General features: G+C 49.3%; 14 protein-coding genes across 14 annotated transcripts; 9 read left to right on the top strand and 5 right to left on the bottom strand.

Moving 5' to 3' along the window:
* The first annotated feature begins 2015 nt into the window (after positions 1-2015).
* Positions 2016-2573, top strand: ASPGLDRAFT_151016 (uncharacterized protein). Its single transcript, XM_022542203.1, has 3 exons — positions 2016-2205; positions 2257-2339; positions 2406-2573. Exons 1-3 carry the CDS (start codon positions 2107-2109, stop codon positions 2458-2460), a joined length of 237 nt encoding a protein of 78 aa, XP_022400147.1. The 5' UTR covers positions 2016-2106; the 3' UTR covers positions 2461-2573.
* Positions 2574-2745: 172 nt separating this feature from the next.
* On the top strand, positions 2746-3105 carry ASPGLDRAFT_36205 (uncharacterized protein; the record flags this gene model as incomplete). The annotated part of the gene is made up of 3 exons (XM_022544662.1): positions 2746-2847; positions 2909-2991; positions 3051-3105. The coding sequence occupies 3 exons, from the start codon at positions 2746-2748 to the stop codon at positions 3103-3105; spliced, it is 240 nt and encodes a 79-aa protein (XP_022400146.1).
* A 290-nt stretch (positions 3106-3395) lies between these two features.
* Positions 3396-3716, top strand: ASPGLDRAFT_36204 (uncharacterized protein; the record flags this gene model as incomplete). The annotated part of the gene is made up of 3 exons (XM_022544661.1): positions 3396-3503; positions 3574-3627; positions 3687-3716. The coding sequence occupies 3 exons, from the start codon at positions 3396-3398 to the stop codon at positions 3714-3716; spliced, it is 192 nt and encodes a 63-aa protein (XP_022400145.1).
* A 271-nt stretch (positions 3717-3987) lies between these two features.
* ASPGLDRAFT_47994 (PSME3-interacting protein) lies at positions 3988-4989 on the bottom strand. Its single transcript, XM_022546796.1, has 2 exons — positions 4787-4989; positions 3988-4685 (listed from the first exon to the last, which is right to left on the bottom strand). The coding sequence occupies exons 1-2, from the start codon at positions 4950-4952 to the stop codon at positions 4111-4113; spliced, it is 741 nt and encodes a 246-aa protein (XP_022400144.1). The 5' UTR covers positions 4953-4989; the 3' UTR covers positions 3988-4110.
* Positions 4990-5429: 440 nt separating this feature from the next.
* On the top strand, positions 5430-6830 carry gcy1 (putative glycerol dehydrogenase Gcy1). Its single transcript, XM_022546795.1, has 4 exons — positions 5430-5573; positions 5645-5773; positions 5840-6088; positions 6144-6830. Exons 1-4 carry the CDS (start codon positions 5554-5556, stop codon positions 6637-6639), a joined length of 894 nt encoding a protein of 297 aa, XP_022400143.1. The 5' UTR covers positions 5430-5553; the 3' UTR covers positions 6640-6830.
* A 276-nt stretch (positions 6831-7106) lies between these two features.
* ASPGLDRAFT_172870 (uncharacterized protein) lies at positions 7107-8665 on the top strand. Its single transcript, XM_022542780.1, has 2 exons — positions 7107-7166; positions 7222-8665. Exons 1-2 carry the CDS (start codon positions 7114-7116, stop codon positions 8528-8530), a joined length of 1362 nt encoding a protein of 453 aa, XP_022400142.1. The 5' UTR covers positions 7107-7113; the 3' UTR covers positions 8531-8665.
* A 415-nt stretch (positions 8666-9080) lies between these two features.
* On the top strand, positions 9081-10165 carry ASPGLDRAFT_127628 (casein kinase II subunit beta family protein; the record flags this gene model as incomplete). Its single annotated transcript, XM_022540730.1, has 3 exons — positions 9081-9140; positions 9363-9608; positions 9671-10165. 3 exons carry the CDS (start codon positions 9081-9083, stop codon positions 10163-10165), a joined length of 801 nt encoding a protein of 266 aa, XP_022400141.1.
* Positions 10166-10436: 271 nt separating this feature from the next.
* On the top strand, positions 10437-12127 carry ASPGLDRAFT_400297 (uncharacterized protein). The gene is made up of 2 exons (XM_022545161.1): positions 10437-10607; positions 10682-12127. Exons 1-2 carry the CDS (start codon positions 10493-10495, stop codon positions 11890-11892), a joined length of 1326 nt encoding a protein of 441 aa, XP_022400140.1. The 5' UTR covers positions 10437-10492; the 3' UTR covers positions 11893-12127.
* Positions 12128-12962: 835 nt separating this feature from the next.
* On the bottom strand, positions 12963-17463 carry ASPGLDRAFT_172865 (putative VPS9 domain protein). Its single transcript, XM_022542779.1, has 3 exons — positions 17113-17463; positions 16798-17047; positions 12963-16739 (listed from the first exon to the last, which is right to left on the bottom strand). The coding sequence occupies exons 1-3, from the start codon at positions 17188-17190 to the stop codon at positions 13141-13143; spliced, it is 3927 nt and encodes a 1308-aa protein (XP_022400139.1). The 5' UTR covers positions 17191-17463; the 3' UTR covers positions 12963-13140.
* On the bottom strand, positions 17111-17730 carry ASPGLDRAFT_399405 (uncharacterized protein). Its single transcript, XM_022545149.1, has one exon. It carries the CDS (start codon positions 17535-17537, stop codon positions 17178-17180), a length of 360 nt encoding a protein of 119 aa, XP_022400138.1. The 5' UTR covers positions 17538-17730; the 3' UTR covers positions 17111-17177.
* A 47-nt stretch (positions 17731-17777) lies between these two features.
* Positions 17778-18626, bottom strand: ASPGLDRAFT_47987 (mitochondrial 37S ribosomal protein uS11m). The gene has a single exon (XM_022546793.1). The coding sequence runs from the start codon at positions 18620-18622 to the stop codon at positions 17924-17926; it is 699 nt and encodes a 232-aa protein (XP_022400137.1). The 5' UTR covers positions 18623-18626; the 3' UTR covers positions 17778-17923.
* Positions 18627-18901: 275 nt separating this feature from the next.
* On the top strand, positions 18902-20533 carry tim44 (protein translocase subunit TIM44; the record flags this gene model as incomplete). Its single annotated transcript, XM_022544660.1, has 2 exons — positions 18902-19788; positions 19858-20533. 2 exons carry the CDS (start codon positions 18902-18904, stop codon positions 20531-20533), a joined length of 1563 nt encoding a protein of 520 aa, XP_022400136.1.
* Positions 20534-21332: 799 nt separating this feature from the next.
* On the bottom strand, positions 21333-22444 carry ASPGLDRAFT_67092 (putative Hsc70 cochaperone (SGT); the record flags this gene model as incomplete). The annotated part of the gene is made up of 2 exons (XM_022549090.1): positions 21333-22370; positions 22442-22444. The coding sequence occupies 2 exons, from the start codon at positions 22442-22444 to the stop codon at positions 21333-21335; spliced, it is 1041 nt and encodes a 346-aa protein (XP_022400135.1).
* A 410-nt stretch (positions 22445-22854) lies between these two features.
* On the top strand, positions 22855-26272 carry ASPGLDRAFT_128180 (RIC1 family protein; the record flags this gene model as incomplete). Its single annotated transcript, XM_022540772.1, has 5 exons — positions 22855-23118; positions 23183-24577; positions 24633-24900; positions 24949-25421; positions 25475-26272. 5 exons carry the CDS (start codon positions 22855-22857, stop codon positions 26270-26272), a joined length of 3198 nt encoding a protein of 1065 aa, XP_022400134.1.
* Positions 26273-27635: the final 1363 nt, after the last annotated feature.

Genomic DNA, 27635 nt, shown 5'->3' with positions numbered 1-27635 from the left:
GCCCTAAGACCCTGATACAAGAAGCTGCGGAACTTTTAGCTCAAGCGCTAACTGGGTATTGCTGCAACGATGGCTTTGTATCCTGATGACCCATATTCAGGCTAATCCCTTACAACGAATGCTTACCTATAGTTTCGATGCCACAGCAACATGCTACGTTCGGCTTGCTCCATACGATAACAACGTACATGTCGTACACCGGCAAGAGAAAAACATGGACTTCGATACTTTCGACCATTTGGGATCTTTTAATTCCCTAAAACTTTTCTTGGGCATAACAATTGCCGTTGGGGGTGATGTGCCGTCTGGGTCCGTCTTGCTGCACTTTATATAAAGAACGAACTCCACAATCAAAGGTCACAGTCGCACGAGGCCGCTATACGCGTCCAACGTATAAGGTACGAAGCTCAAAAAATATGGGCTAGACTTCGGTATGGTCCTTAAGAATGTCGTCTACATGGCCTAAGAACCTATCTTTCAGCCGGTACACTGCGAGGTCAAGTGCTCGTGAGAGAACTGGGTAATACCTCGGGCGTGAATACTGCAGCACATTGCAGTGGCATCCCATACTGTTTCTTTAGACACCAGAGACACACGGTTGTTCTATCCATGTTACATATATCTTTTATAAGGCTATGTTTCAAATCTTCTTCTCTTCAACTTGACCCTGTACTGCGGATATCATCAACCACCGAGAACCCGAACGAACCAGTAAATAAAGTATAGGAGTATACAAGTAATGCAATCATAGTAGGTGTTTAACGAGCGAGGGTAACCTGCTTCGGGGGTGGTTTGCAATTCACTGGTGGCACGCCAGTCCTCGAGCCTTGGGTAAGCTACTTTTGAACTGTCATCAAAAACTATAGACTGTGTCGGGGACTTCGACCAGCGCTATTTACACCAGATTCTAAGTGCGGCACATACAACACATTTGGGATTGTTCCCCATACCAGTGTCTGTTTATCTAGGCAACTCAATGTGTGAGGCTGAGTGATCCGTGGTGCTTGGCGTTCGAGTGGTGATGCCTTCGCTCGCAAGTTCTTCTAAAAAATTCCGTCAAGTCTTATTAACGCTGTTGGGGGATTCGACCCGGTCTTGATGATTATCCTCTGCACTTAAATCCTCCTCATTTCCCAGTTTGCAAAGGCCCTGGCTCTGGCCAGATTGTAAGTACACACAACGTACTCGTGATGATTTCCTTTACTGACGTTTGTCTAACCCGCCTCCCCCCTGCCCCCACCACGCGAAAAACGAGTAGATCAGGTTGCTGGGATTTGGTCGAGATATGGGATACAAGAATCGTCGTTGTGGTATATGTGTGAAAAGGGCCCAAGCATCTACATCTTCCCTCTCTATCCCCCTCTCTTCCCGTTGCTCTAGTATTTGGTCTTCTTCCACGGAAAACTGCTCCTTCAAGTCTACTCTTGCCAACACTACTTTGACGCGTAATTTTGGAGTCCAGTCTTTCATCGTCTCTCGGACATATGGCTCTCTTTTCTTCTCTCTCATTCCTCCTCATTTATCTGAGGCTGGGATCATCCGTATTGGGATTTCCACTTGTCCTTATTAGAATTCCTCATGCTTTGCGGAAGGATTGATTACTTGAAACCGGATCTAAATAGATCATTTGGCATAGTAGCATATTGCATTTATCCTTATCTCTATATCTTTACCAAGCATAGTCCTATTAGTAGTCAATCAAAGGCACAGAGCATAAAGCGAGCTTGTGAAGCTCACTAATATAGAAGCCAAAGCCCTCATTTCTCCACACCTGGAATTGATGCTTTCAATAAACTTCGCTCTGTGTCAATGTCTTTTCATGTCTCTCTATTACAATTATATATAACGCTAGAGTTACCACTATCGAGCACAAATTTACCGTGGTTGCACGTCAATGAAGAATAGACGAATATGCTTCCGAAAACGGCAAGCGGCACCTGCACTGCCACACGCTAATCTCGGGATAGATATGACATCATTCCTCCAAGTCACCTTCAAAGATAAACTGAGATCTCGCTCTCCATATCAAACCATCTCATCTTGAATATCTTCCATCCCTTCTTAACTGAATCTTACACTCGGAAATAAGAAAAAAAGACAATAATCATGCCTCTTGTTATTCCCCAAGTCTCCCAGGATGATAAGGGCGAGTGGCTCAACAAGCTCGTCGGCAAGAAGATTAGTGAGAATACTAGCGATGTCAATGTATGTTGATACTTCATACTGAATAAGACTCTCAATACTGATTGAATATAGACATTCGCAAAGACAGACCTCCCTGAAGATCATCGTATCATCAAGCCTAATGACCCGGTGACTATGGATTTTAGACCGAACCGGTATGTATCCGCTAAGTACAGTATCCTGTTTTGGAGACATAGATGGCTAACAGGATTTGGTGATAGGTTGAACATCAATTTGGATGAGCAGGGCGTTGTTCATAGTGTTGGATTTTTCTAAACATGTTTTGTATACCCGGACTTATTCTGGATTTGATTTTGCTACGAGTATGATAATGTGATAAGGCGAATGCCATCCAGACCAGTTTGAATGAAGACGCTTAAGCATATTATAGTCATTTTATACTCCGTAATTCCTTGCAACATGGTATATTTCCCAAAATGGTCCCCGAATAGAGGTGACATCGCCCATAGGCGTCTCCTTTTTTTTTTTTTTTTTCTATCTTCTCTTTTCCATCCCCTACTCGTCAGATTTGATCGAGAAAGCTAAAAAAGAAAGATAACCATGCCTCTCACCGTCCCCAAGATCACGGGCTCCGAGGCCGATAGGGCTGAATGGCTTAGCAAGCTCGTCGGCAAGAAGATTGGCAAAGTTAATAATGCCACTGTATGCCGTTCTCTTCTCACTGTTTACTGGAAGATGTGCCTTTACTGATGAGAATATACAGACCTTTGCAGAAAAAAATCTCCCTAGAGTCCATCGGATCTTGCGTCCTGACGATGGTTACCGCTTGGATTATAGATCGGATAGGTGTGTGTATCGCCGCTTTACTCGAAAGAAAGAAGATGACTGATGCGCTCTCATGACAGGTTGAATGTCTATTTGGATGAAGAAGATGTTGTTCGGAATGTTAGGTTCTTCTGAGCACGTTCTGTATCCCGGATCTACTTATCTGGATCCATAGCTTTCCGGACCTTGCTGCATGATTTGATGCTTCTACGAGTAAAATGAGTATGGTAATGAGAATAAAGCCAAGCTAGATTGTTGTCAATATTGTATACAGTAACACAAACAGACCTCCCAAAATGGTTCCCGACTAGATGTGACAGCCGCTGTAGGCTGCAGACTAGTCATATCGAGCATCTCTTTCGTCTCATACTCAATAATTTCCACTAGTTTTTAATCGAGAGACGAACAAACGAGAAAGAAACATAATGGTGCACCTTCTCATTCCCGATATCAAAGCTTATCCCGGCAATAGGAAGGTCGAATGGCTGAACAAGCTCGTTGGCAAGAAGATTGGCGAGACTACTGATGCCACTGTACGTCTCAATTTATATTTTTCCTCGTTATAGTACATGCCTTGATGCCGATGCTGATATTAATATACAGAAATTCGCGGGAAAAGATCTCCAGAACCTCATCGGATCTTCGGCCCTAGCTATCGTATGCTTATGGATGAGAGACCGGATAGGTAAGCTTGCATATAATCTTACTGAAGTCAGGGCATGGCTGACGCGCTTCAAACAGGTTGAATGTCTTTGGATGAAGAGGGTTTCGTTCGCTATATTGACTTTTACTGAGCATGTTCGGTATACTCGTGCTTTCTTTGGACCTTGATAAGATGGCATAATATATTAGCTAGTTAGTCTCAGTGGAGTTACGTGTCGAAGCGAAGGATAAATGACTGTTAGTCTGAATATTCTATTTTGTGCGTTACCATCACACTTTTATGACTATGACCGCCGATATGAACTTCATTAATAAATTACTCTTAATTGCCATTAAGAGGCAACTCATTGAGTACCTTGGATGCATTTTCTTACTGGCAACTGTCCTGCAGTCACGGTTGATCGATTACGGACAGGCTCCGTTCCCTTGTATCCAAACAGTGGCTCTATGCCCGGTAGTCCGTACCGTGTAATGCAATCATTCCGAATCAGAACCGTAGTAAGCCAAACCAAGAGACGCAGCTGGTTTTGGAGGTTCTGGTGGCTTCGAATTCGTTGTCTTCGCCGCGGGCTTCCCAGGGTTGTTAGAGCCCGGGGCCGATTGTGGCTCTTTTTGAGGCGCAACCGGGCCACTCTTCGCAGGTACTGGTTCTGTGTTTTTCTCTTCCTTCGTGGAAGGTTGGTTTCCCTCCGTTTTCTTCTCAGTTTGCGGAGAGTCTTCACCAATACCCTCAGCAGTAGATTTCCGCTTTTTGCCGGGAATCAAAGAGTCCCTTTTCTTCTCCCGTCGTCGTTTGCGCCCCGGAATCTTCCAGTCCTCTCCTTCAGCAGCTGGCACGACATTGGCAGAGCCGTCTTCCAGGAGAGCTTTCTCAGCCTCCTCCCGCTGCTTCCGGAACACCTCGAGCTGGTCCGCCGTGTCTTTCTTCACAGCCGCTTCCTGGGCCCGTGTCGATTCCATAATCGAGTCTAAGAAATCAACTTCGTCTTCGTCCAGCGACCGGAACTGATTCTTCAATTTAATCTTCTCCTCGAAGGCTTCCTGCTTGGCCACTATCATCCAACAAATGTCACCCCTAACATGTCAGCCCAGAACGATCCTGCAAAAACCGGGCCAATCTTTCCCAATGCCCCCGGTCAGTGATAGAGCTTACTCTTGTTCTGCTCCAGGACATCGAAGAGACTCTTGCCGCCATCTTGCTTGCCCAGGTCCGCCTTGCGCTTTCGTTCCTCTTCGAGTTCTCGTTGGACACGTTGCCAGTCATCATCGCGCTCTACCGGTTCATCGTTTGTGCCTGCGGAGACGAAGCCGGAAGACATCTTGATCGGATAAATCGGGAAAGATTGAGAATTTGTTGTTTCAATCGCGGAGATAGTGCCGCGCCCTGCGCTGTCGTGAGTGGACATTTCTCCGAGGATGGTTGTGGCAGAATGAGGCGGTAGAGACACTATGCTTATCATTGGATGACACTAGCTCCATTTCAATTTAGCCAAAATGCGCAATTACTCATCACCCGGTAATTAGTTAGTTAACTAGTTAGCTGGTTATTTTGTTTCCTAAACGGGACGCATAGACAGAACTCGGATAAATAACTGCAGCACGAGATGGAAGAATATGGACACAAAAATGAGGAAGGATGAGCAATAGAGCCTCGAGATGTCGCATCGGGGGTTACTACATCGGGATCCCGAGGGGTAATTGACGGATAATAAGCCGCCAGCCATTCCGGTTAATTGGGTTAATTGGATGATGTGCCTCCCCCCACTGACAGCCCCTCCGCCGACATCATGGATGGACCTGCCTTCGGATCTGGTGGCTCTGCGGTTACTTATAAAAGCCACCTCTCTTCTTGACAATTGTCTTTCTTCCTTCTGAAACCTCTTATCTCTCTATCACGAATTCAACCCTCAATTGCACAAAATGTCTAACCTCCACACCAAGTTAGTTAACCCCTCTATTTACTCCTGCTACTCCGCACGTGTATCCGGAAACTAACAAACTTTGTCAACAGGAAGACTTATACCCTCAACACCGGTGCCCAGATCCCGGCCGTTGGTCTTGGTACCTGGCAGTCCGGGCCCAATGAGGTCCGCGAGGCCGTCAAGAACGCTCTCTTGGCTGGCTACCGTCACATCGACACGTGAGTTGTGCCCTGCGAGATAACCGGTGGTATTTGCAGAAGGAAATCCATATTAACAGGCGGCAGTGCTCTGGCTTACGGCAACGAGGCCGAGGTTGGTGATGGTATCCGTGACTCGGGCGTTCCCCGTGAGGAGATCTGGGTTACCACCAAGCTCGACAACCCCTGGCACCACCGTGTCGCCGAGGGCATTGACTCGTCTCTCAAGAGCCTTGGCCTCGACTATGTCGACCTCTACTTGGTCCACTGGCCCAGCTCGACTGACCCCAACGACCTGAAGAAGCACCTTCCCGACTGGGACTTCATCAAGACCTGGTATGTTTTCCTTACTAGATTCCGACGTTGGACCAGGGTCTAATCATGAATACAGGCAAGAAGTGCAGAAAATCCCCGCCACCAGCAAGGCCAAGAACATTGGTGTCTCCAACTTCGGTATCAAGAACCTCGAGAAGCTCCTGAACGACCCCAGCACCAAGATCGTCCCCGCCGTCAACCAGATCGAGCTGCACCCCAACAACCCCTCGCCCAAGCTGGTCGCCTACAACACCTCCAAGGGCATCCACTCCACCGGTTACTCTTGCCTTGGATCCACCGACTCTCCTCTCTACAAGGACCCCACTCTCTTGAAGCTTGCTGAGAAGAAGGGCAAGTCTCCCCAGCAGGTTCTCCTCGTGTGGGGTGTCCAGAAGGGCTGGAGTGTTATCCCCAAGTCTGTCAACAAGGCCCGTATTGAGGGTAACTTCCAGCTTGACGGCTGGGACTTGACCGCCGAGGAGATCAACGAGTTGGACAACCTGAAGGACCGTTTCAAGGTCTGCGGTGATGACTGGCTCCCTATTAAGGTCTTCTTCGGTGATGACGAGTAAATGCCTTTTACGCGATGATATCCTTGTTCAATAAAATAGAGGTTTAGATATCCAATTTGAATGCCTGAATGAATTAAATACCATCTCCCATTTTTTCAGCCACCCGACTATGGAGAGTCTACCGGCTAGCTTTGCCTAGAGTGGGACAGTGGAGATGTACTTGCATGAAGTCATAAAATGGAATACAATGCTCTCCATTATTATTTCCATTGCCTCTGTATCATGCGTAGTTTCATTAAAAAAAAAATAATAATAATAATAATAATAATAATAAATAAATAAATAATAAAATAAAACTTTGAAGTATCCATGAATCTTTACCAGGGACAGTAGCAAATCATATGACTGTGGCGACTTGGTCATGTGCCTGCACCGCCACTCGTGCGGAGTGATTCATTCATCAGTCTCTCCATCTCTCGGAATGCTTCAACCATCATCTCATCGTCACTGACTTATCTCTCATTAACCGTCATTATGGCGCCTTCAAGCGGGCACTTGCTGCTCCCAAAATTTTGGAGAGCGGCTAGGTAAGTCAACTCCTAAACGGTTACCTCGGCATACTTATCGTCTGACAATGGCTAGGTTCGCCTACGAGAAGGCCTACAAGGCCGTTAGATCCAAGCTACCAGAACCGACTCAACAGGTACTTCGTGTCCAACCAGCGTATGCGCGTATCACTCCTCGACAGCCCATAAACCGTGCTGCTGCTATCCGCCAAGCCCGGAGCCGTCCCTTCTCAACCCGTGCGGCGAGTTCGTTTATCTCGTACATCCGGACTGGACTCCAGGGTGAGCGTTCTGCTTATCCGCCATCCCGCGTTGCCACCAATGTTGGCCGTTTAACTACCCGTGCGCCGTTTGCGTCGACGCTCCGTCCGAACTTGACCGGAGGTACTCTGGGCCGTACGGCGGGTGGATACGCCTTTGGTGCTGGCCGTGTTGGGGGACAGCGGTTTTTCTCGCATGGACCAGCTGCTCCTGCTCAGGTTATCAACAATGTGTCTGCTGGTGTGCGGGCTTTCTTCCTTTCTGGACAGAAGCTCCGCTTCGATGGCATTGACCCGATCTCCGGCAACAAGCGGTACAAGGCCGTGAGCAAGATTCAGGACCAGGCTGAGCACCAGATGACCGCTATCCCTCGCACTGCTCCTGGTTCCCACATTGACTTTCAGCTTTCGCCTACCATCACTGCCATGGGCGCGATGGCCGGTTTCCAGAAGAAGTCTACCTCGGCTGACGTTGAGAACCTTAACTCGGAGGGTCTTATGGACATGCTCTCTGTCGACTTTGCTCGTGCGCTGAAGGACTTTGCCGCTGTGCTTAATGATCTCAAGCGTCTGAGTTCGTTGGGTGATTTGCCTATTGAGCAACATGATAGATCAACGATCCGCGTGCGGTTTCCTGGGTGCGATGCGGAGACGGTCGAGCGCCTTTGCGACGAAGTCGGAGTCCAGCGAGGCAGGATTGTCCAGGATGAAGACTTCGATCTCCATACAGGCTCTGATCTGGCTCTTCGTTTCCCATTTGCGCCCAGTGTTCCAGCATCGCCAGAAATGGAGTGCTTTTTCCAGAGTGAAGCTTCACAGGTCCCCGAAGAAGTCGACTGGAAGGCAATGATGTCCTCGGAGAACAAGTCAGCTTCATCCCGAGCATCATCGAAGCAAATCAAGAACGAATTTGTTCTGGCAGACTTAGATATGTTCGGCTCGAATCCATGGAAATCAGATTCGCCATCGGAATACTCGAGCATCAACATAAGTGACCTTGGTGGCCGTGCTTACTTCCCGGAGGTGTCCAGTGCTGGCGTTCCCAGTAGTACTTCTGGCTACGACAGTATGCAAGGTATCCATAGGTTTATAGCAGAGTGTGACCAAGCCGCGGTGCGTCAGTAATTGCGTTGTTTTCAGATTGACAGCTATATCCGCTCGCTTGATTTTCTTATGTTATTCGTCGTGATTATATTTAGTACTATACACATCTTGCTGCATTTATGAAATTGAATATATCTCTATATCAGCATCTCTCCCACATTTTTGTTCTCGTAGCCATTGGTTCCAGCAAACTAGGCCTGACATCCATATATGAAAGCGGTGAAATAACAACAGAAATAACCTCACCGCCAGCCCCGCGCTAACCCGAACAGGACGATCCACTGATAACAGCATGGAGACGAAGCACACACTGCCATCATCGCGATTTCGAGAAGACGCTGCCACATTGCTCTGTCACTAAACACGTCCACCCTGTCGCATTTACATCCGACAGTCATCAGTTTGATGCCCTGAGTCTATCATTCACAGCTGTACGGTTCTGGGGGTTATCTTGCCCTGGGGATTTCCAACCCGGATTTTTCTCTCAGCAACTGCTACAGGCCGGAAAAACAAACAACACAATACATCTCATATTTGGCGGCATTGCTTGTCCGGGAATCGATTCGGCAAGATGATGGAGGATTTTAACAGCGAGACGGACTCGGATTACACCAGTTACTGGAGGGATTGGGTGAGTGGACTTTTGTTTCCCCTCCCTGTCTGGGTATTTTGGGCCGCGGAGGGCATTGATGTTTTGACTGTGTCCGGGAGTTAAGAATATCGCAAGAGGGAGAATATGGCTATTTCTTCGAGTCTTGGTTGTGTTCGACGTCTGCTGTTCAATTCCTTTTTGCGGCCTTTCCGTACACAGCCCGTGTCATTTCCCCACAGTTGCTAACAATTGGCTCTACAGTTTATTTCCTCGCGCGGCAATGAGTACTTCTGCGAGATCGACGAGGAATACCTGACTGACCGCTTCAACTTGACCGGTCTGAACACCGAAGTGCCTTACTATCAATATGCACTTGATCTCGTGACGGATGTCTTCGACCTCGATGCAGACGATGACTTGCGTGAGCAGATCGAGAAGTCAGCGCGTCACTTGTACGGCTTGGTTCATGCTCGTTACATTGTCACTACCCGGGGCCTCTCGAAAATGGTACGCCCATAATACCTTTCTGCGCCAAGAACTGGTACTAACGAGTCTATGCTGGAATCTAGCTTGATAAGTACAAACGGGGCGATTTTGGCAAATGTCCCCGTGTTATGTGTGATGGACACCCTCTGCTCCCTATGGGTCAACACGATATCCCGAACATGAGCACAGTTAAACTCTTCTGCGCGAAATGCGAGGATATCTACAACCCCAAGTCGTCTCGCCATGCTTCCATCGACGGTGCCTATTTCGGGTCTTCTTTCCACAGCATTCTTTTCCAGGTCTACCCCGCTCTTGACCCCGAGAAGAGCGTGCGCCGTTACGAACCCCGTATCTTTGGATTCCGCGTTCACGCGAGTGCTGCGCTTGCCCGCTGGCAGGACCGGTACCGTGCGGATATGATCGAACGTCTTGAGGGAGCTGGCATCGAAGTTAAATATCTCGAGGACTTTGATTTCGAGGGTGAATCCGAGGAGGAGGATGACTTCGATCCTCTGGACACTAGGGGCGAAGGTGTCGTCGGCGATACTGCATCCGGTCGTATGGACCTGGGTAACTGAACGGGATGGTTTTCTTCATTTTCGGCCGTTATTGCATCTATTCATTTTCATATTTCTCGGTCTTTGGATTAACGAAATCATCAGGCGTACGGTGGATTTGTTTACTTCTATATCTCATGTATTTTGCTCGTTATAGTGGCGTTGGCGAGTTTTGAAGACGGCCGGCCTGAGTGCTCTTTTTCTCTAAATATATGTTCAGCAGGTGTAATTACTAACCTCACAATAGACATCAAAAAGTTCATACATGAATATATTACCCAGGGTTTCTGTATATTTTCCGAGGGAGAGGGCCGCTCGGGGAAGCTGCGTTCTGGACGTGCCTTCCCAATGAAGCCATCCATCTCGACCCCAACTGTAACCTCTTTCTCTTGTTCTTCTTCCTCCTTCTACCTCCCCATTTACCTCTCTTCCTCACTATCTTCTGTTTCGATAATCTGTCTTAGTACGACTAACTCCATTCTCCATTGACTCGAAACATTCCATTCATTTCTTAATCATCTTACATATACGAATCAGCCCTTATCCCGTCCACGATGCGAACGTTCATTTTTATCGTCCTTGCCAGCCTTCTGACCGCTGCTGTCGCTCGACCCTTCCGGAGAGAACCGTCCCCAACTGGCGATGCTCCTGTGACGCAGACGTTATCGTTGCCCTCCACGCTGGTCTTCGAGACATCGACAGCGACAATCGTGCCTGATGGTACCCCGGTCCTAGGGGAACCGGGTTATAACATCTACTCCTTGCTGGTATCCCAGACCAAGCTCAAGCCAACCATCAAGCGTATCCATCTTGTGAAACGCCAGGAATACCATATTTTGCCGGAACCCAACGACCAAGCGGTCCAGACGACGACCATGTCTATGAACGGGACAGCGAGTACCAATGCTACCCAGACAATCTCTTCTACAAACTCTACGAAAAGTGTCGACGAGCCGCCAGCGGCAACGCCAGTCAACCTGGTACCGCACTGGAATTCCGAGAAGCACGCAATTGCTTTCGCGGTCATATTCATCATCGTTGTTGTTGTGGCATTTGTTGGTCTGTTGGCACTGTACTTCAAGAAGGTGAAGAGGTTTTTCCAGCGGCGCAGACGAGACAAGAAGAGCTTGCTTTCTAATTACGATGGTGTCGCCATTGACGGTGATGAGATGTCTTCCACTGCGCCTTTGAATAAGGAGAGCAAGTCGGATCGGGGTGCTTATTCGTTCGAAATCGATCGCTCGCGTCCACGCTCGCCGCCTCCGGAGTACATCGTCGAGGAAGATCCGGCATTGGGCTCGGTGATTAGGGTTTACCGTATGTCTAGAACTGGATACAACAACAACTTTCCTCGCCGTGTGTCTGCGTTTCATGAGCAGGAGCAGGAAAATGAACAGGAAAATGAGGGGCAAGAAAAAGTCGTCGACATGAGCCCACCTGTAATTCCTCCCACTGGCAAGCTTCGCGAGTCTGTTCAGAAACCGGTCCTTATCGTACCGACCCCTCTGAATCCTTTGAACCGTGTCAGATCGTTCTCCGCAACTACGGAACTACAGCAATATAGCTATGAGCCCGTTTCGCGCGGTTCGCAGGATGATGGCGACCTTCCTTCTCGAAACTCAACCGCGAATGAGAGCAGGATCACCAGGTATTCTGATCCGGGCCCGTATGGAAATCCGAATCGGGTGTCTTTCCTACCAAGGATCCAACGGTCGAGCTCTCCTCTGTTCACTTTTGATGATGAATAGATTGTCCGCTTATTTCCAGTTCTTTGTTAACGTTATGATTCGTGGCTGAGGTGGTTGTGTTTATTCTTATGTTATATGGGTTCTAATCAGGGTTTGGTTGGGAATCACATTGGGTCTTATATAGTTTCTCTCGTTCATTTTGCTATTACTGGGGTTTGATTTAGGCTTCCCTTTACCTGTTAGGAATGGTAAATGGCATTGAAGTGTTTGTCAAGGATAATACATCCGCTGTAATCGAGTAATCTTCACTAGAGTATTCTCCATCTGCTATGCTAAGAAAGACAGCATACAGAACGTACCTTGGGGCATGTGATTATGATATCAGCAAAATTTTCAGACTGTCATAACAGCCACCGGAGCGAATAATAATCGAAACAATCTCTATCTCATTTTGTACTCTTGGTACTCTCCCGGTAGACGGGCTCCGCTAGAATGTATTCTTAGAATGTATTTTCCTAGTCCGTCCAGCGTTTTGAGTGACTTTTTCGTTGTCAATGGCCCCTATTTCACCAGTAGCAGATTCCCGTACGTGGGAGTTTGAGGTGGTTTGTCGTGTGCCATGTCTGGCAAGATCCCGATGAAGACCGATTCGATGAAGAAGACTGGCACAACGTGATAACCAGAACTCGTCAGTTGAATTCAAATGCTTGCGGGTATAGAACAGCCATTAGTATGTGTAGCCTCTGGGGAGCTGTGTGTGTGTGTGTGTACCTACATTTGATAAAACCATCCAGCGCTGTTGTTAGCTAAGCCAGATTCTGAGCAAATCAGCGTTTTTGTTTGCAATGTCCATTAATGAAAGTTTAGTTCAACAGAAGTAATAGTTTTTCTGTCGAACGCTGCATGAGAGACCCATTTGCACAAGCCACGATTGATTTGAAACTGGCTCGGATCGATGCGGAAAGCATTTCAAGAAGGTTAGGTTAAAGTAAGAAGGATATTGTATAGCCAATTAGACTAATATGTCAGTGTTTGGTGTATGCTACATCGATGCTATATAGGATAAAATGTCTAGTAGAGATATGGAGATAAAAGCTACGGATTTGTGACGAGGGTCCTAACAGGCACGTGGCAGTCAATTAGGAATCAACATTGATGGTGAGTCCAAGTCAGCAAGGCGTGTCTTCTCATCAAGAAGAGTGGAATATATTCATACTTCATTAGCATGTCCGGACTCAGTCCATCTAAAACCCATAGTTAAACAATAAGAAGAAATTGAAACAAAGCAACAGAGAAGTACGATAAAACCTAAGAGCCCATTTCTCTAACACTTCTCAAGCACCTCTCAATCCTCTTCCCCCTCTCCCGCTCTCTAACAAGCATATCCCTCGCAAACGCCTTTATCGCATCCCGTCCAACCTTCTCCCGCCACGACGTCCAGCCGGCAAGCTCGCTAACAACAACATCTTTATTCCAGGTAATCTCTCTCGAAAGCTGCGCGGTCTGTGCTTCGTAGTCGTTGATCTTGTTTTCGAGGTCTCGCACGGATTTCTGGCGCGATTCTTCGAGGCCCGGGAAACTGAGGTTGAATCTGCGTGGGAGGGATGAAGAAACGAGTGAGGAGTGGGTGCGCGAAAGGGTCCTGTTTGTAGTGGTAAGTGTGGACATGAGGTTTATGGGCCGGGAGAGCGCAGACAGGATCGCCGCCGTGGTGTTGTCGATGGAGGTTAGGGCAGTGAGGTACTGCAGGAGTGGGGAGGAGTCCGAAGTCGAGGTCGAGAGGAACCCTGCGTAGCGGGCGAAAGCGTCGATGTGGGATGGGGGAAGGGCGTTGGTTGGTTCTTTTAGAGTTGAGAGGACGGATGTGCAGAGGGTGACTGCGTCCGCGAGGTCTGAGGCGGCATTGTGCAGGGAGTGTCCGCGGCGGATGGTACTGCGTGTGTTGGCGTGCACGGCGCGGACTATCTCCTGTGCGTGATTGACGAATTGTTCCGTCTCTCGCATTCCCTCGAGCGTAGCAGGTGTGTAGTCCTCAGCTATAGTCTCGGAAAGAGCTGCTGCCTTCTGGCGAGATCGATCCGCCATCATGTCGGGGTGCAACTCGGGGACGAGGAAAAATTCCCAGAGCATTTCGTGAGTGGAGAAGGTTGGATGAGTGAGGAGGATCTTTAGGAACCGGTCGAGCTTTTCCTGCATGTCGTGAAGGACGGCTCGAGACGGTTTGGAGTGGATTTGGAAGGGGCTGCGGAAGTGCGAGAGTGACGGGATGTAGGAGGCAGGGTGCTCGAGTGAGAGACCCTTGGCTAGGTTCTCAAAATCGGAGAAACTGCGTCGACAGGTGGTGACTGTGTATGTTGCGGAGCCGGGTCTGGATTCTACTTCTTCCTCAGGGGGGTGGGGTGCACCGGATTTCAGAACAAAACGGACTGTCGCATCTTCAACGAAGAACGAACGCACCACTGTAGTGACACGGTCTGACGGATCATCGTACGCTGATGGAGGGCTCGACAGGAGTATTAAGTCGTCGATGCGATTCCGTACTTCGTCGTCTTTGGCGATCTCGACAGCTGTTAATCCACGGAGTTCCTTGAGATGGACATCCACTCTGGGATCCATAAAGAGAAGTCGAACTTGGTCTATACGACCATACTTGCTTGCTGTCATTAACGGCGTGAATTTCTTCTCGTTGGTTGCGTTCGGGTCGCAATCGCTTCCTTCGAGGATCCGTAGAGTTACCTCGGGATCGCTGACTATGTGAAGCAACGTATTACCCCTCGAATCGACGTGGTCGTCAAGACGTATCGCTTTACCATCTCTCTGGGCATTTCGCGCGGCATTCAATGCATCATTGATCATAAATTTGTAATCAGGATGGTCGTAAGACCTACAGAGCGCAAAAAGTGGCGTTTGTCCGTGTTTGTCGCGCTGCTTCCAGGGGAGGAGGTTTCCCAGAGTAGATATGACAGATGGCGTGCTGAAAAGGTAGTGGGCAGCCGTGCGTCCATGTACATCCGACTTCTTCAAGTAGGACACGATCGTGCTCTCGTCGGTCGATTTGAAAAGGAAGTCAAGCAGGATATTCACCACTTCTGTGTGGCCCAGCTGGACAGCGGCACTGAACAGCGTCGTCCCTTCAGTGCTTGTGTCTGTAAGGATATCCTGTAGTGGGTAATATTCCTCAAGGCTTAGCAGATACTTCAACGCCTCGGGCTGACGACTCTCGACGGCCATCATCGGAATTGAATACCCGGCAGGATCCTGCGTTTTTGTCAACGTCTCGATCGAACTATCAGCTTCGATTGTGCTTGTCATCGATCCGATGGTGGTTGTCCTTGAAGCGAATGAGACAGCTGACGAGGAGGATAAACTGCGTACATCCATGGAAACCCTCTTCGGCGGACGCCGGGTCTCCTTTTGAGGAGAAGTATTGCCGGTCCATGTCTGGAAGGGGAACACATGAGCCAATGGTGGCGTTTCAGATAATGGACTGTCCTCTATATGAGATGATGATGGTTCATCGTCTTCTGAGAAACCGGCTGGCATGCTGTGCACGGACGAAGTATCTCGTGAATGTTTGTCATCCTCATCTGTCTTGAAGAGTACGGTTTTGCCTTCTCGCTCCACGGGTATTTCGTCATCCAGCGACTCGTGGTCAGTGCCGGGTTCCAGAATAGCCTTCATATCAGAGACTTTGCCTGCCTTTGTCGCGTTCCACAAACGCCTGTTGCGGACACTCGATCTTCGCAGACCCGCTGAATCCGTCAAAAGATACGTAAGAACGGCTTCAAGAGTGCTCAAAGCATATCCCATTTCTCCACTCTCGACATCGTCGATGTAGATGAAATGCTGCATGTAAAGGAGCCTGGCCTGAAGATGTCGTATTTGAGATCTGATGACCACAACAAGCAATAAAGAAACCAAGATGTCAGCGTTGACCATCACTGGCGCCGTCTTCTTCTCAGAAGCCGATGAACCAGCTTTGTCGTAGTTTCCGGGAAACGATATCACTTTGACCGTTTCCAAAAGTGTGCCCAGCATATCGTGAGGACACTTCGCATCCAACATCTTCCGAAACTCCTCGACTCCTCTCCCAAGACGTTGCAGTAATTCTCTCTTGCCGTCACGGCCTCCTTTGACAGTGATCCCAACTTGCGAAATATCGACGCTTTCCATCTGACGAATCCTATGATCTAAGTCTGCGTCTTCAGACTTCCGAAAGCTGCAAAGTCGAGGAAAAAGGAGCAGTTCATGCACCTGTTCAGCGACGTACCGCTCGATCAACCGTTCAACCAGAGGCCCGGTGAGATCGGTAGTAGCCCCTAGGAACGATAATTGTTGCTTGTCTACAAGACGGAAAAGGTCGATGGCTGCAGTCACTGCGGTCTCCAAGCTCCGACGCATGAGGTCTTCATCATCTTCAAAGTACTCCCCTGAATTGAACGGCAAAGGTTCCTGCCCAAAAGCCGATAAACTGCGGCTCGAAGCTGTTTCATCGATTTTCAATTCAGTACGGCCCCTTGATCTCTCATCGTCTTCCAACATAGGTGACCGCGATGGCGGAGGAGGTAGCGGTTTCCCCAACTCTTTGCCAAATTCCCGGAACATTCTGTCAAGACCCGATTGCATCTGCCGTGCTATCATTGGGAAATTCAGCAATAGCTCGCCAAACGTTCTGATCACTTTCTTGGGCGGCGAGGAAACCGGTCCAGTTGAGTTCGTTTCTCTGTCGTCGGATTCGACCTTGCTTGGGAGCATGCCAGGTACTGCGGCAGAGATGATCTTGCCGGGATCGAAGGAGCCGATCAAGGGTCGAGAGATGTAATAGATGAGCCATGGTTGCGATTCGTTATTCGGGGCGTAGTATAGGGCATCCGACAGTAGTTGGGCCTGGGTTAGAGATTTGAAGCCTAGGGTCGCATATAGTCAGCCCCTGCACGCACTCGAGCTATTCGAGGACATCCCCACCTTTGTTGCTGTAAACCGAGCTCTCCTTGATGATCACCGTCCGCCCATTGACCGTTGATACTTGTTTTGCCTTTCCCCGACTATCGCGAACGTTCAAATCATCCTTTCCACCTGCGTGCCCGGCAGAGAACGGAATGCGTAGAACATGACTGCCCAGGAAGTCTTCCGAACCGACGATATCGGAGTAGTAGATATTCGACTCACGATCGCGCGATCCAGTCAGAGATTCAGTCGTCGGTACTAGCAAGACCTATATAGAAAACAGACATCAGAACCAATCCTTGGGATGGACCCCATCCGGCGCGCAAAACGTACATGATTCTCGATAGGCAGACATTGCCCGGGAACAGTGCTTCGAAAGAAGGCACGAAGGAAGGGGTTTAGAGGGTGCATCCAAACGGTCTTGGACGGCGGCCCGGTGAAAGATCTCCAGCACTCATCAAGCCGTTCGTTCTAATATTGAAAGGGGTGCGTTGCGCTGCTCGCCGATTGCTGTAGAGGGGTGATGGTATGAGGAGCAGCTCCGGCGCATGTGCCGAACGGCGAGTAGTTAACCGGACCGTGGGAGGATTAAGCAGAGAAGTCAAGCACTGGTTAAAGTACCCTGTAGAAATTGAATAAAAAGATACAATGTAGGACTGGTAAGCCAGCAAGAACGGTGGTGAGGACAGTGTTGCTGTTGTTATCACTATCAAGAGAGGCCGAGATTCCAGATTCATCGGGATGACGCTATACCGCATTCGGTAGGTCGGCCATTTCTATATACAAGTACAAAGGAAGCAAAGAAATCAAAGTGAACAAGAAAAAAACGATACATATAGAGTCAATTGGAACAGAGGAGTTTCCCAAAGGAAGAAAAAAAAAAAAATTCGTTGTACTAATAACATGAGGACTAGTGTACAGAAATGGATACCAGAGCTATCCAGACAATTATTCCCTCCGGCATTCCATGAGAATAGGACAGATTCGATCCGGATAGATGCAAGGCCATGGTATTCGTTTTCGTGTTGAGTATCAGAGTCGTATCAATCCGTGCCATTTCCCTATTGCTCCCTGCGAAAGCCAAGGCATACGCAGTTCACAACAGCATTCCAGATATCGATAAGAATAAAAGAAAGATAACAGTTTAACCCAGTCTCCGGACCTTTCTGCTTCTGGTGCCTCCAAATTTGATCCGGGTCGCGTCGGTGACTCGGCTAACCAGCCCACGAATGTTCCTCCCCTCGTTACCCAATAGAACCTTGGTGAATGCTTCCCTGCCAGGCCCGAAATCACGGAACACAATCTCCAGTCGCTGAATATCGAGGAGCAGACCCTTTTCTTGCAATTGGCCGAACGTGTGGGTGGATAGTTGATACGCCGGGTCATAACCAGAACGCTGGGATTTGCGGAAACCCAAGTGACCACAGCTTCTCACGAGTATGGGGTTGCCATTCGGTCGTGTCAGAGTCAGGATGGTATTGTGTTTGTGCGCGTAAACGTGGAGATGGTGTGGTGGTTGCTTGTCGCCGTACGGATGTTTGATCAAAGCGCTCTCTAGGTTCTCTCTCATGTGCTCGAAATCCTCTGTCACGGCCGGAGGCTTGTCTTGCCCTTGCATCATTTGCGTGAGCGTCGATATCGGAGACAGCCCTTCCGTAGATTGCTCATTTTGCGCATCGAAAAGCTGGCGTTCAGTCGCACGTAACCGCTGTTTCTCATTCTCGTAGGTCCGGGGAGTGAAGGAAAAGGGTCGCACCAGGCGAAGGGGGGATGGTCGGAACTGGCATTGTCGACCGACTGAAGGCAATGCTCTTGCTAGAGCAGTCGTGAATTGCGAATTCATATTGTGGGATGGATGCGGAGGTGGTGATAAATCAGCGGGCAAAAGATTCGGGGGGAAAAGATCGGAAGAGTTTGGGATTTCTTGGCACTGCAACTGCACTTTTTTTCCCTCCAATTTCAATCATTCCTCTTTTGCCTCCCCCCTCCACGCCCTGCTTTGTTTGTCCCGCTCTACAACTACAACCTCTCGGGGCCCAGATTGGTTCTGGAATTGTCGATATCAATTGCAGTTTGTAGTCGAGCCATAATCTCGGTGCAGAGCATGATTCCGGCTACAAGGATGCCGGCCACCGCGCGGGCGGCCACTTTGCGCTCTCAGTTGTCGGGTCTCAAGATGAATGCAGTGACCACCCAGCAGCTGCTAAATCGGGCCTATTCTTCGACAGCTTCGGATGCCGCCGTGAACAGCCGGACGACCGTGGTCAACCGTCCCATTTCCCGACTGGTCTCTCCGTATACGGCGCTCCCTCTGACGAGATCTTTCCATGCCTCCACGGCCCAATGGCAGCAGCAGCAGCAGCAGAAGGAGAAGCAGGCCGATGAGGCCAAGGAAGAGGGATCTAAGGAAGAGGGATCTAAGGAAGAGGGATCCAAGGAAGAGGGAGAAGGGAAGGGAGAAGGAAAGGAAGAAGGACAGAAGGAAACGCCTCCGCCTCCCCCGCCGCACGGTGACAAGTCCCCATGGCAAGTATTCACAGAAACTCTCCAAACCGAATTCAAGGCGTCCAAGGAATGGAACGAATCGACAAAGGCTCTTGCTTCCTCGGCACATGAATTCTCCGAGAACGAGAGGATCAAGCAGGCACGTGCCGCTTACGAGGCTTCCCGTCAAGCCGCAAGTTCCCGGACTTCTACTGCGTTCAAGACCACTGGTCAAGCTATTGGCAAGAGTGCTGCATGGACATGGAACACGTCTGTTGTCAAGGGTCTCCGGAGTGGTGTGAACGCCACTGGATCCGGTATCGAGAAGGCTACAAGACCCGTGAGAGAGACCGATGCTTACAAGACTGCTGTTGGTGGCGTGAAAGACGCCATCGACGACGGTAGCAGTTCACGCTATGGCGGCTGGGTTGAGAAAGAGGAGCGTCGGAAGCAACGGCAATTGCGTGAAGAGATGGAGGCCAAGTCTGGGCGTCGCAATGCTGGGCCGATGGTTGAGGATCCAGAGTGAGTTGTCATCCACAAAATCCACGTTATTTGCAACTTATGGTGCTAATTTTTACCTTTTTCTCATAGGGCCGGTACCAACGTCACTGTTCACAAGGACGCTGCGTGGAAAGATTCGTGGCGCGAATTCCGTGACTCCAACCCTATGATGCAGAAGCTCTTCACGATGAAGGAGACTTACAATGAGTCGGAGAACCCGTTGATCACCACAGCACGCAGTATCTCTGACAGAGTCGCCTCTTTCTTTGCCGAAAACGAAACTGCACAAGTTATCAAGAAGTTCCGAGAGATGGATCCCAACTTCCAGCTTGAGGGCTTCCTGAGAGAAATGCGCGAATACATGCTTCCTGAAGTCCTTGACGCCTACGTCAAGGGTGATGTTGAAACGCTGAAGCTCTGGCTGTCAGACGCCCAATTCCATGTCTACGCTGCTCTTTCGCAACAATACACTACTGCAGGCCTGAAGTCCGATGGCCGCATTCTTGACATCCGTGGCGTCGACATCTCTAATGCTCGTATGCTTGAACCTGGCGAGATCCCCGTCTTCGTTGTCACCTGCCGTACACAGGAAGTCCACGTTTTCCGCAATGCTAAGACCAACGAACTTGCCGCCGGTATGGAGGACAAGGTGCAGCTGGTCACTTATGCCATCGGTCTCACTAGAATTCCGGAAGACGTCAACAACCCGGAGACTCGTGGATGGAGATTGATCGAGCTGCAGAAGGCTGCTCGTGACTACATTTAAAAAGCTTACTTTTCCCTCATGCATGTCACCGCACGTCCTCTCGATTCTCCTACGACATCTTGTTACCGCCCCTTCCCTCTTCCTTCCATCTCTTGATTTAACGGCGTTCCTTATCTCATGAAATTTCTCATCCCTTCTATTTCTTGGTTGTCTTGATATCATTTTGACTGTACAATATCGGCTATACGAATAGAGAGCAGGCGGAACCGGCGCTATTCACTGTGATAGTAACCACGATTATATGATTGTTGTTTAATTTGATTTCTCTTTTTCTTGTATTGATGATGTGTTCCGCCTGTTCTCACGTGGAATTCAACGACTCGTCTTGAAGACGGAGGATTCCACAAAAATAACGGGTTGCTCTTTATGGGTGTATTGATTGATGAACTGTCTGGTCTGTTTTATGTGTTTTTGGGTTCTTGGCGTTTATTCTTGTTAAAGGTTTAGCATCAAATCCTCCACTCTTGATCAATATATTGCATCTGGACCCGTCCAGCATCGTCTTACTATACTGCTCGTCTTCAACAGTCTTGCAATCGAGAAAAAGTGTAGTATCGTCAAATAACTCCATTCGCTTCAAGGTTTTACCATAAACTCGTAAACTTCAGGGTGAATAATAGCAACTTAGGCGAATAACAATCATCGAAAAGAGCAACAACTGCCAGAACTCTCCAACAAGACAGGTATTATACTTCAGTTTCCTTGTCCACCACCTTGTCCACCACCACCACCCATCATATTCCGAGCCCTGTGTATTCGTTAACATCTGATGATCTATAGTGTAGTACCTGAACGGGACTTACATGTTTGCAATGTTGGGGTCGTTCATCAAGTTGGACATGTCGGGCATTCCACCACCACGACCAAAGTTCTCAGCCATCGACCGCAACTGCGGGTTGTTCATGATGCCACCGAGCGCGTCAGGGTTGCTCATGAGGTTCTGGGCCATATTCGCAAACATGGGGTTGTTCATCATGGAGCCGAGGTCGGGCATACCGCCGCCACCGCCGCCGCCACCGCCGCCAAGCATGCTAGCCAGAGAGGACAGATCGGGCATACCACCAGCACCAGCACCAGCACCAGTACCAGCACCACGTGTACCCTCGTTACCAGCGTTGGAAGACTCCACACCCTGGGTGGCGTCAATCTTCCTCTTGCAGGTCTCGAGACCCTTCTTCATGGCGCTGCTGCCACCGTTGCCTTCAGCCTCAATACCCTTCTCATAGGCTTCCTTGGCCCCGTGGAAGTCTTGCATATCGTAACGGGCGAGTCCTAGACGGCTCCAGGCCTTGGAGTATGTCGGGTCCGCGACAGTGGCATACTCTGCGTCCTCCGCGGCCTTCTCATGCTGACCGGAGGCAGAATAAGCAGCAGCCCGGTTGGAAAGGTAGATGGGGTTCGCCTTGGAGATCTCCAGAGCCTGGGTGTAGAAATTGATGGCGCCGTCGTAGTCCTTGCTTGCCATCGCGGCATTACCCTCAGCCTTCAACCTGTCGGAGTCCGGAGTGGGCACGCCAGGCTTGGGCGTAGGTTGCTCAGCTGCCGGGGCTGGTGCGCTACTGGAGGACGCAGATGCAGAGGCAGTGGCGGAAGCATCGCCAGACGGTCTATTCCGGAGCTTCTCGTACACACTGTAGATGTTCGCTAACGACTGTCCACCCACGGCATCCTTGACGGCAGCCTCATCGGAGGGATCGACCTTGAACGTATCCGCAATGCATGACTGGGCAATCTCAATCGACTCGGCGTCATCCGCAGTGAGAGTGCCGTCCTTCAAGCTGGAACCGAGGAAATCGACGACGGCCAGCGCTAAGCGCTTCTTGGAATCGTTGGGGGCCTGCAAGCAAATCCGTCAGTATCCATTTATTGATACTTGTCAGTAGAAGAAACTGTGCCAGACATTCTTACCATGATAATGACCGGATAGAACGATAGAAATCAACAAAAAATCAATGGACAGTAGAAAGAAAAGGAGACTGGCCGCGGGGGATTTTTTGGCGGCGCTGCGGGGAGACTTTATGCCTTCTGTATGGGCGAAGCTCCGGTGCACGTGATTGCACCCCGTGCTCGGCGATCCCCAGAGTAGCTTCTGAACGTCTCTTCGACTATCTGTCTCTTCATCCTTCTCTTTCTTCCTTTACAGTTACTGTGATCTTAGGGCTTGACAGAACAACTTGCAGAACGGGATATGGTCGCGATCCTGGGACTGGAGCTAGCCCGAGTCCGACGGAGTAACTAACGTCCCCTACGCTAGTTGTGAACGAAGATGACTCGATGTGAGCTATCTTCTCTCGCTGTGACCATCGTCCCTGTATCGAGCCATGTACTGGCCCAATGGTGTCCCCCGGGTCTATGCGGTCAATGGCCCCGGAATTCCGCCCGCTTTGTCCGATGAGGATCGAGCAGTTGACCATGAGAATGAGAGCTCTCCGGAGCAGAAAGAGTCGGTAGACCACGCCGGTAATGGGCCTGAGTCGAAGCCGGGATCATGGGCGGATGAGCCCATTAGTGGCCTCTGTGTGTCTCGCAGTGGTCACTTGTTTGCGACGATGACGGATTCGTCCATTGCGGTTTGGCAGACTAAGGTATGCCTGTTTCTCTCTCGTGCTTTTGGTACTGCGGTGTGGCTGACTGGAGATGTGTTCATAGCCTACTGCCGTCGTTGCTGCTGTTGCTCGATCTGCGACGTCAATGAAAACGTACGGACCTAACGTGGCCCTTTTGATGCGTCCCGATTCGACGATCCTTGCCGCGCAGACCCTCAATGGATATCTTCTTACCTATACGATGGCCTCCGATCCGAACAGTCGAGTATACCAACAGCGTTTTGACCAGTCCACCCAGTCGCGTCGTCAGCAGCTAGCCCGTCTGTCAGCCGGGGAGGAGGCTAATGCAATTCGGGAGATAAACATTCGCTTTCGGATGGCCATAAAGATAGAATCGGGGATTGTGAAGGCCCTGGCTTTGGATAATGAGCTAGTTGTGGCTACTGTGAAGCCCCCGGCTATCCAGTGTATCCGTTGGACACCAGATGCCAGTGGATCACAGACCTCATCAGAGCTCCTAGGTCGGATACTAGGTGTCTCCAAGAAAACGACGATTGAGGATATGGTGTACGACCGTGCAATGAACCTTTTGATATGGGTAACCAATGAGGGACAGGCGTATGGAATTCAGAGGATTTCGGAGCAGCAGAATGAACCAGAGGCTACTAAAAAGTTGTTTAGGGGCCACTGCTTCCATGATCCGAAGGATGATGGTGAGAAAGCAATCAGGGTCGCAGTAAATGCACGGTTCTCACTATTGACGGTGAGCTGCACAAATGGAGATGTTCTCGTCTACACAGCCAAAGACTATATGGGAAACGTTCCGCTTTCACAAAAGCTCCAGCCTCCTGCATCACCATCCACTACTGGGAGATTGACGTTTATGAGTTACTCGCCAGATGGATACTGCTTGTTTGCCGGTTACGAACATGGCTGGATGACCTGGAGTGTGTTTGGCAAGCCAGGCGGGAATAGCTTCTCGACAGACCGTCCACATACTACTGCTAACGCTGAAGATTGGCTTAGCGGGGTCTCGAACGGATGCTGGATAGGCGGGGGATCAGATATCATCCTAACAAGACAGACTGATCGTCGTCTGTGGATATTGGAAACAGCACGAAGCGCGCTGACTGGCTGTTTTTCGTCTGCAAATCTAGCCAGAGGTTTGCTACAAACAAGCACGGAAATCATTCTCTATCGCGGCCATGATCTACCGGATCTGATAACCATCTCGGGCAAGGACTCTTTATGGCATCATGCGCAATACCCACCAACTTACCTGCACTCCCAATGGCCGATCCGTTCCTCTGTCGTTTCCCAGGACGGGAGATACGTGGCTATTGCGGGTCGACGGGGTCTAGCACACTACAGTGTCAACAGTGGCCGCTGGAAGGTCTTTGAGGACCCCAGGGTAGAAGACTCATTTGCCGTCCGAGGTGGTATGTGCTGGTATGGGCATATTCTGATTGCCGCCATTGATAGTGACGGGTCATACGAGGTACGACCAACTTTCCTACAGACTGATAGGACCGTCAAAGGCTGACATGGACAAGCTACGTCTATATTCACGGGAGCTGCCGTTGGATGATAATTCCATCTTGCATATAGAATACCTCCCTTCGCCTGTGGTTTTCATTGGACCGTCTGGTGAAGATTCCCTTCTCGTCTATACTTACGATAACGTATTATACCACTTTATCATCAACTCTACGCATTCCCATATCACACTTGTACCTGTTGGGCAGATCGCTTTCAACGGCATTGTACGAGCGCCAACTCGGGTGAGGGCAATCAGCTGGGTCCTGCCTGAGGATCAGATGAGTGAGTTGGACCGTTTCTCTGGGGTGCCTTCTTCTGACAATGAAACAGGAAACGGTGATCCTTCTCGGGATGTTAAGGTGGCCTCTGTCCTTCTCTTGGTCGACGGTAACCTTGTTCTTCTTCAGCCATCGGTTTCGGAAACGGGCGATTTGAAGTATGACATGCGGATCTTATCCAATGACGTGGAATACTACATCTTGATGCGTGATCAATTTGCGTTCGATTCCTCTGCTCCCGATGTGTCACTTCCTCCCAGTCCTTCGGCCGACATGGCATTCAAGATGTACTCGACCAATCAATCACTGAGAGATTCTCTTTGGACGTTCAGCGGGAAGAATCTCCTCGCTTGGGGCGATGTGAAAGAAGTATTACAACATGAAGAAGTACCCAAGCCTATCGAGGTTCCTCTTGATTTCTACCCCCTGTCGGTGCTCTTGAATAAAGGCATCGTCTTGGGAGTGGAATCAGAAACGATCCAACGGCGAAATGTCACTTTTGCCATTTTGAAGTTTGCCATTCGGGTATGTTCTTGTCGTTGGTACTCTGAAGAGAGAATACTAAGATTATGCGATAGACACATCTATTCCTTCCTTATTTCCTCCAGCACAGCCTTGTTCAGTCCGATATGCCCGGAGCGCTTTCACTTAGTCAACATTTCTCCCATCTCTCATACTTCGCACACGCACTCGAAATCCTACTCCACCATGTTTTAGATGACGAAGTCGATAACGAAAGCCGAAGCAGCAAAACCAGCGACCCATCCCAGAAACACCAGCCCTTACTCCCATACGTGATATCTTTCCTTCAAGCTTCCCTCCCAACCAAAACATACCTGGACATTGTAGTCCAATGCACGCGCAAAACGGAACTGCGAATGTGGCGCACCCTGTTCACTTACCTCCCACCACCAAAAGACCTCTTCGAGCAAGCGTTGAAGCTCAACTCCCTGAAAACAGCCGTTGGCTATCTCCTTGTATTACAAGCCTTCGAGGACGAGTTAGAGGGCGACGACGCACCGATCGAAGATTATGTCGTTCGCTTAATCGTGCTAGCATCGCAACGAAGTGACTGGGAGCTCTGCGCAGAACTGGCTCGCTTCCTGATTGCCCTAGATGCGTCTGGTGATATGCTCAGACGAGCTATTGCCAGAGCAGGTTTGAGAAATGCGAACGGGCTTCCGGCGAACGGGATGAATGGGTCCAATACCAGTGTTAAGGGATTAGGGCTGGCGCTGCCGATCCGGACGCCGTCATGGTCGTCGATTTCGCCCACGTCGTCGCCTATTCCGATGCCTCCAGGTCAGGCGCCTAGTGATATGGGCTCTAATGCGAACATGGGGAATGCTGCGTGGAGCATGGATAGTGATTGTTGATGATGTTTAGACGTACACGATGTTTTTGTTCATGTTATGCTATTTATATATAAGTCGATGATGACTATTTGGTTCGTTTCAGTCTGGGTAATGCATAATGATTCTACCTCTCTGTTTCTGCACGAATGCTTTAAAGACTGATGCCATTGTCATTTAAATCAATTAAATATTCCTATGAAGCAAGCGAGCAATAGCGAGAACAGAATCGCCTTATGAGTCTCAATATCCCACTCTACTTGATATCATCCGGTCGTTTGTCGTACGTTTATTCGACATGTTAAATAACATATCGAAAAACGAATTCCCCTGCGTAGCTCGTGTTCATTTCCGATCATGATCTTCGAACTGTTTCCTCATCTCCAAGTTCTTGCTCCTAAGCTCGTTGATCCCTTGTTGCAACTGAGCACAAACACGGTCCTGGTCTGCGAAATGCTGGCGCATTTTCTTCGCCTTCAAGTCGTTTATCTCGTTTTGCAGGTCCTGTGATGTGCTTGGAACTCATGGTGAATACTGAGGCTTGGATGTCTTCTGAGGCGTCTGTAGAAGGAATGCTGTCAAGAAGAAGATAAAATTATAGAGCCGCTAGGCGAGTGTAAATGTCACAGACAGAAAGAAGAAAAGAACGGTTTCGCTTTACACCGGTGTATAAACCTGTCCAGCGAGCCCAGGGGGGTTCGAACGCAGAACCTCACGAGGTCGCGACAGGCAGCGTCTTCGGATTCGAGTCCCTTCGACCATCTCCCCTCATGATATTGACTATATGTACGGATTTTCCCTTATAAGTTTACTTTCGGGAGGAAGGATGGCTGCCTGGAGGTGCCTGGAACCGCAGGGATTCAGGCATATAGCGGAGTGTGCAGTAGAAGAAGTTGATAACATACTACGCAAATAGCCGTTGATGTGGGCAAACGATAGAACATAACATGTCGAGCACTTTCTGCGAGTCATCTCGTGAAAAAGTGTAGATGGACTGACATACCGAAGGGATCTATAGTTAACTACAACCATTGATCACCACAATGTACAGCCACTGTTTACCTTTCTCCCCATCAAAATCTATTGTTAACTAATCGGACACCGAGCGAGCGGCACGTCCGCCTACTTCAGTTAAAAAAGTAAGTTATCTAGCAACAGAACAAGTAAAAAAAGGCAACTTTTATATATAATAATGCTTTATCTAGCAGTGCAGCTAGATCTAATATGTCCTATTTGATGGCAGTTGCTGCAGCGTGGTGGTGCTCGCTTTCGTGGTCTCTCACCACCTTCATCCACCACCCCCCCCTCCCCAAGTAAATCAGCAGCTTCATAACTGCGTTGCTGACCCTCTGCTCCAGTCAGAATACCACCAGCAGCTATAAAGTCC

This window comes from Aspergillus glaucus, assembly GCF_001890805.1.
Source record: "Aspergillus glaucus CBS 516.65 unplaced genomic scaffold ASPGLscaffold_12, whole genome shotgun sequence".
In the NCBI taxonomy this organism is placed as follows: Eukaryota; Fungi; Ascomycota; class Eurotiomycetes; order Eurotiales; family Aspergillaceae; genus Aspergillus; species Aspergillus glaucus.
Note: the sequence above shows the minus strand (reverse complement) of the source record. Positions and strands in the feature narration are given on the sequence as shown.

Bases quoted from the DNA above. Each gene is read 5' to 3' on its own strand.
- ASPGLDRAFT_151016 (XM_022542203.1), top strand. From the start codon at position 2,107: ATGCCTCTTGTTATTCCCCAAGTCTCCCAGGATGATAAGGGCGAGTGG. The intron at 2,206-2,256 runs GTATGTTGATAC...GATTGAATATAG, and splicing joins AGAATACTAGCGATGTCAAT to ACATTCGCAAAGACAGACCT. The intron at 2,340-2,405 runs GTATGTATCCGC...ATTTGGTGATAG, and splicing joins ATGGATTTTAGACCGAACCG to GTTGAACATCAATTTGGATG.
- ASPGLDRAFT_47994 (XM_022546796.1), bottom strand. From the start codon at position 4,952: ATGTCTTCCGGCTTCGTCTCCGCAGGCACAAACGATGAACCGGTAGAG. The intron at 4,686-4,786 runs GTAAGCTCTATC...GTTGGATGATAG, and splicing joins TGTCCTGGAGCAGAACAAGA to TGGCCAAGCAGGAAGCCTTC.
- ASPGLDRAFT_400297 (XM_022545161.1), top strand. From the start codon at position 10,493: ATGAAGCCATCCATCTCGACCCCAACTGTAACCTCTTTCTCTTGTTCT. The intron at 10,608-10,681 runs GTACGACTAACT...TATACGAATCAG, and splicing joins TGTTTCGATAATCTGTCTTA to CCCTTATCCCGTCCACGATG.
- ASPGLDRAFT_172870 (XM_022542780.1), top strand. From the start codon at position 7,114: ATGGCGCCTTCAAGCGGGCACTTGCTGCTCCCAAAATTTTGGAGAGCG. The intron at 7,167-7,221 runs GTAAGTCAACTC...GACAATGGCTAG, and splicing joins AAATTTTGGAGAGCGGCTAG to GTTCGCCTACGAGAAGGCCT.
- ASPGLDRAFT_47987 (XM_022546793.1), bottom strand. From the start codon at position 18,622: ATGAATTCGCAATTCACGACTGCTCTAGCAAGAGCATTGCCTTCAGTC.
- ASPGLDRAFT_399405 (XM_022545149.1), bottom strand. From the start codon at position 17,537: ATGCGGTATAGCGTCATCCCGATGAATCTGGAATCTCGGCCTCTCTTG.
- gcy1 (XM_022546795.1), top strand. From the start codon at position 5,554: ATGTCTAACCTCCACACCAA. The intron at 5,574-5,644 runs GTTAGTTAACCC...CTTTGTCAACAG, and splicing joins ATGTCTAACCTCCACACCAA to GAAGACTTATACCCTCAACA. The intron at 5,774-5,839 runs GTGAGTTGTGCC...AACAGGCGGCAG, and splicing joins GGCTACCGTCACATCGACAC to TGCTCTGGCTTACGGCAACG.
- ASPGLDRAFT_172865 (XM_022542779.1), bottom strand. From the start codon at position 17,190: ATGCACCCTCTAAACCCCTTCCTTCGTGCCTTCTTTCGAAGCACTGTT. The intron at 17,048-17,112 runs GTACGTTTTGCG...TTTTCTATATAG, and splicing joins GTCTGCCTATCGAGAATCAT to GTCTTGCTAGTACCGACGAC. The intron at 16,740-16,797 runs GTGGGGATGTCC...ATGCGACCCTAG, and splicing joins CTCGGTTTACAGCAACAAAG to GCTTCAAATCTCTAACCCAG.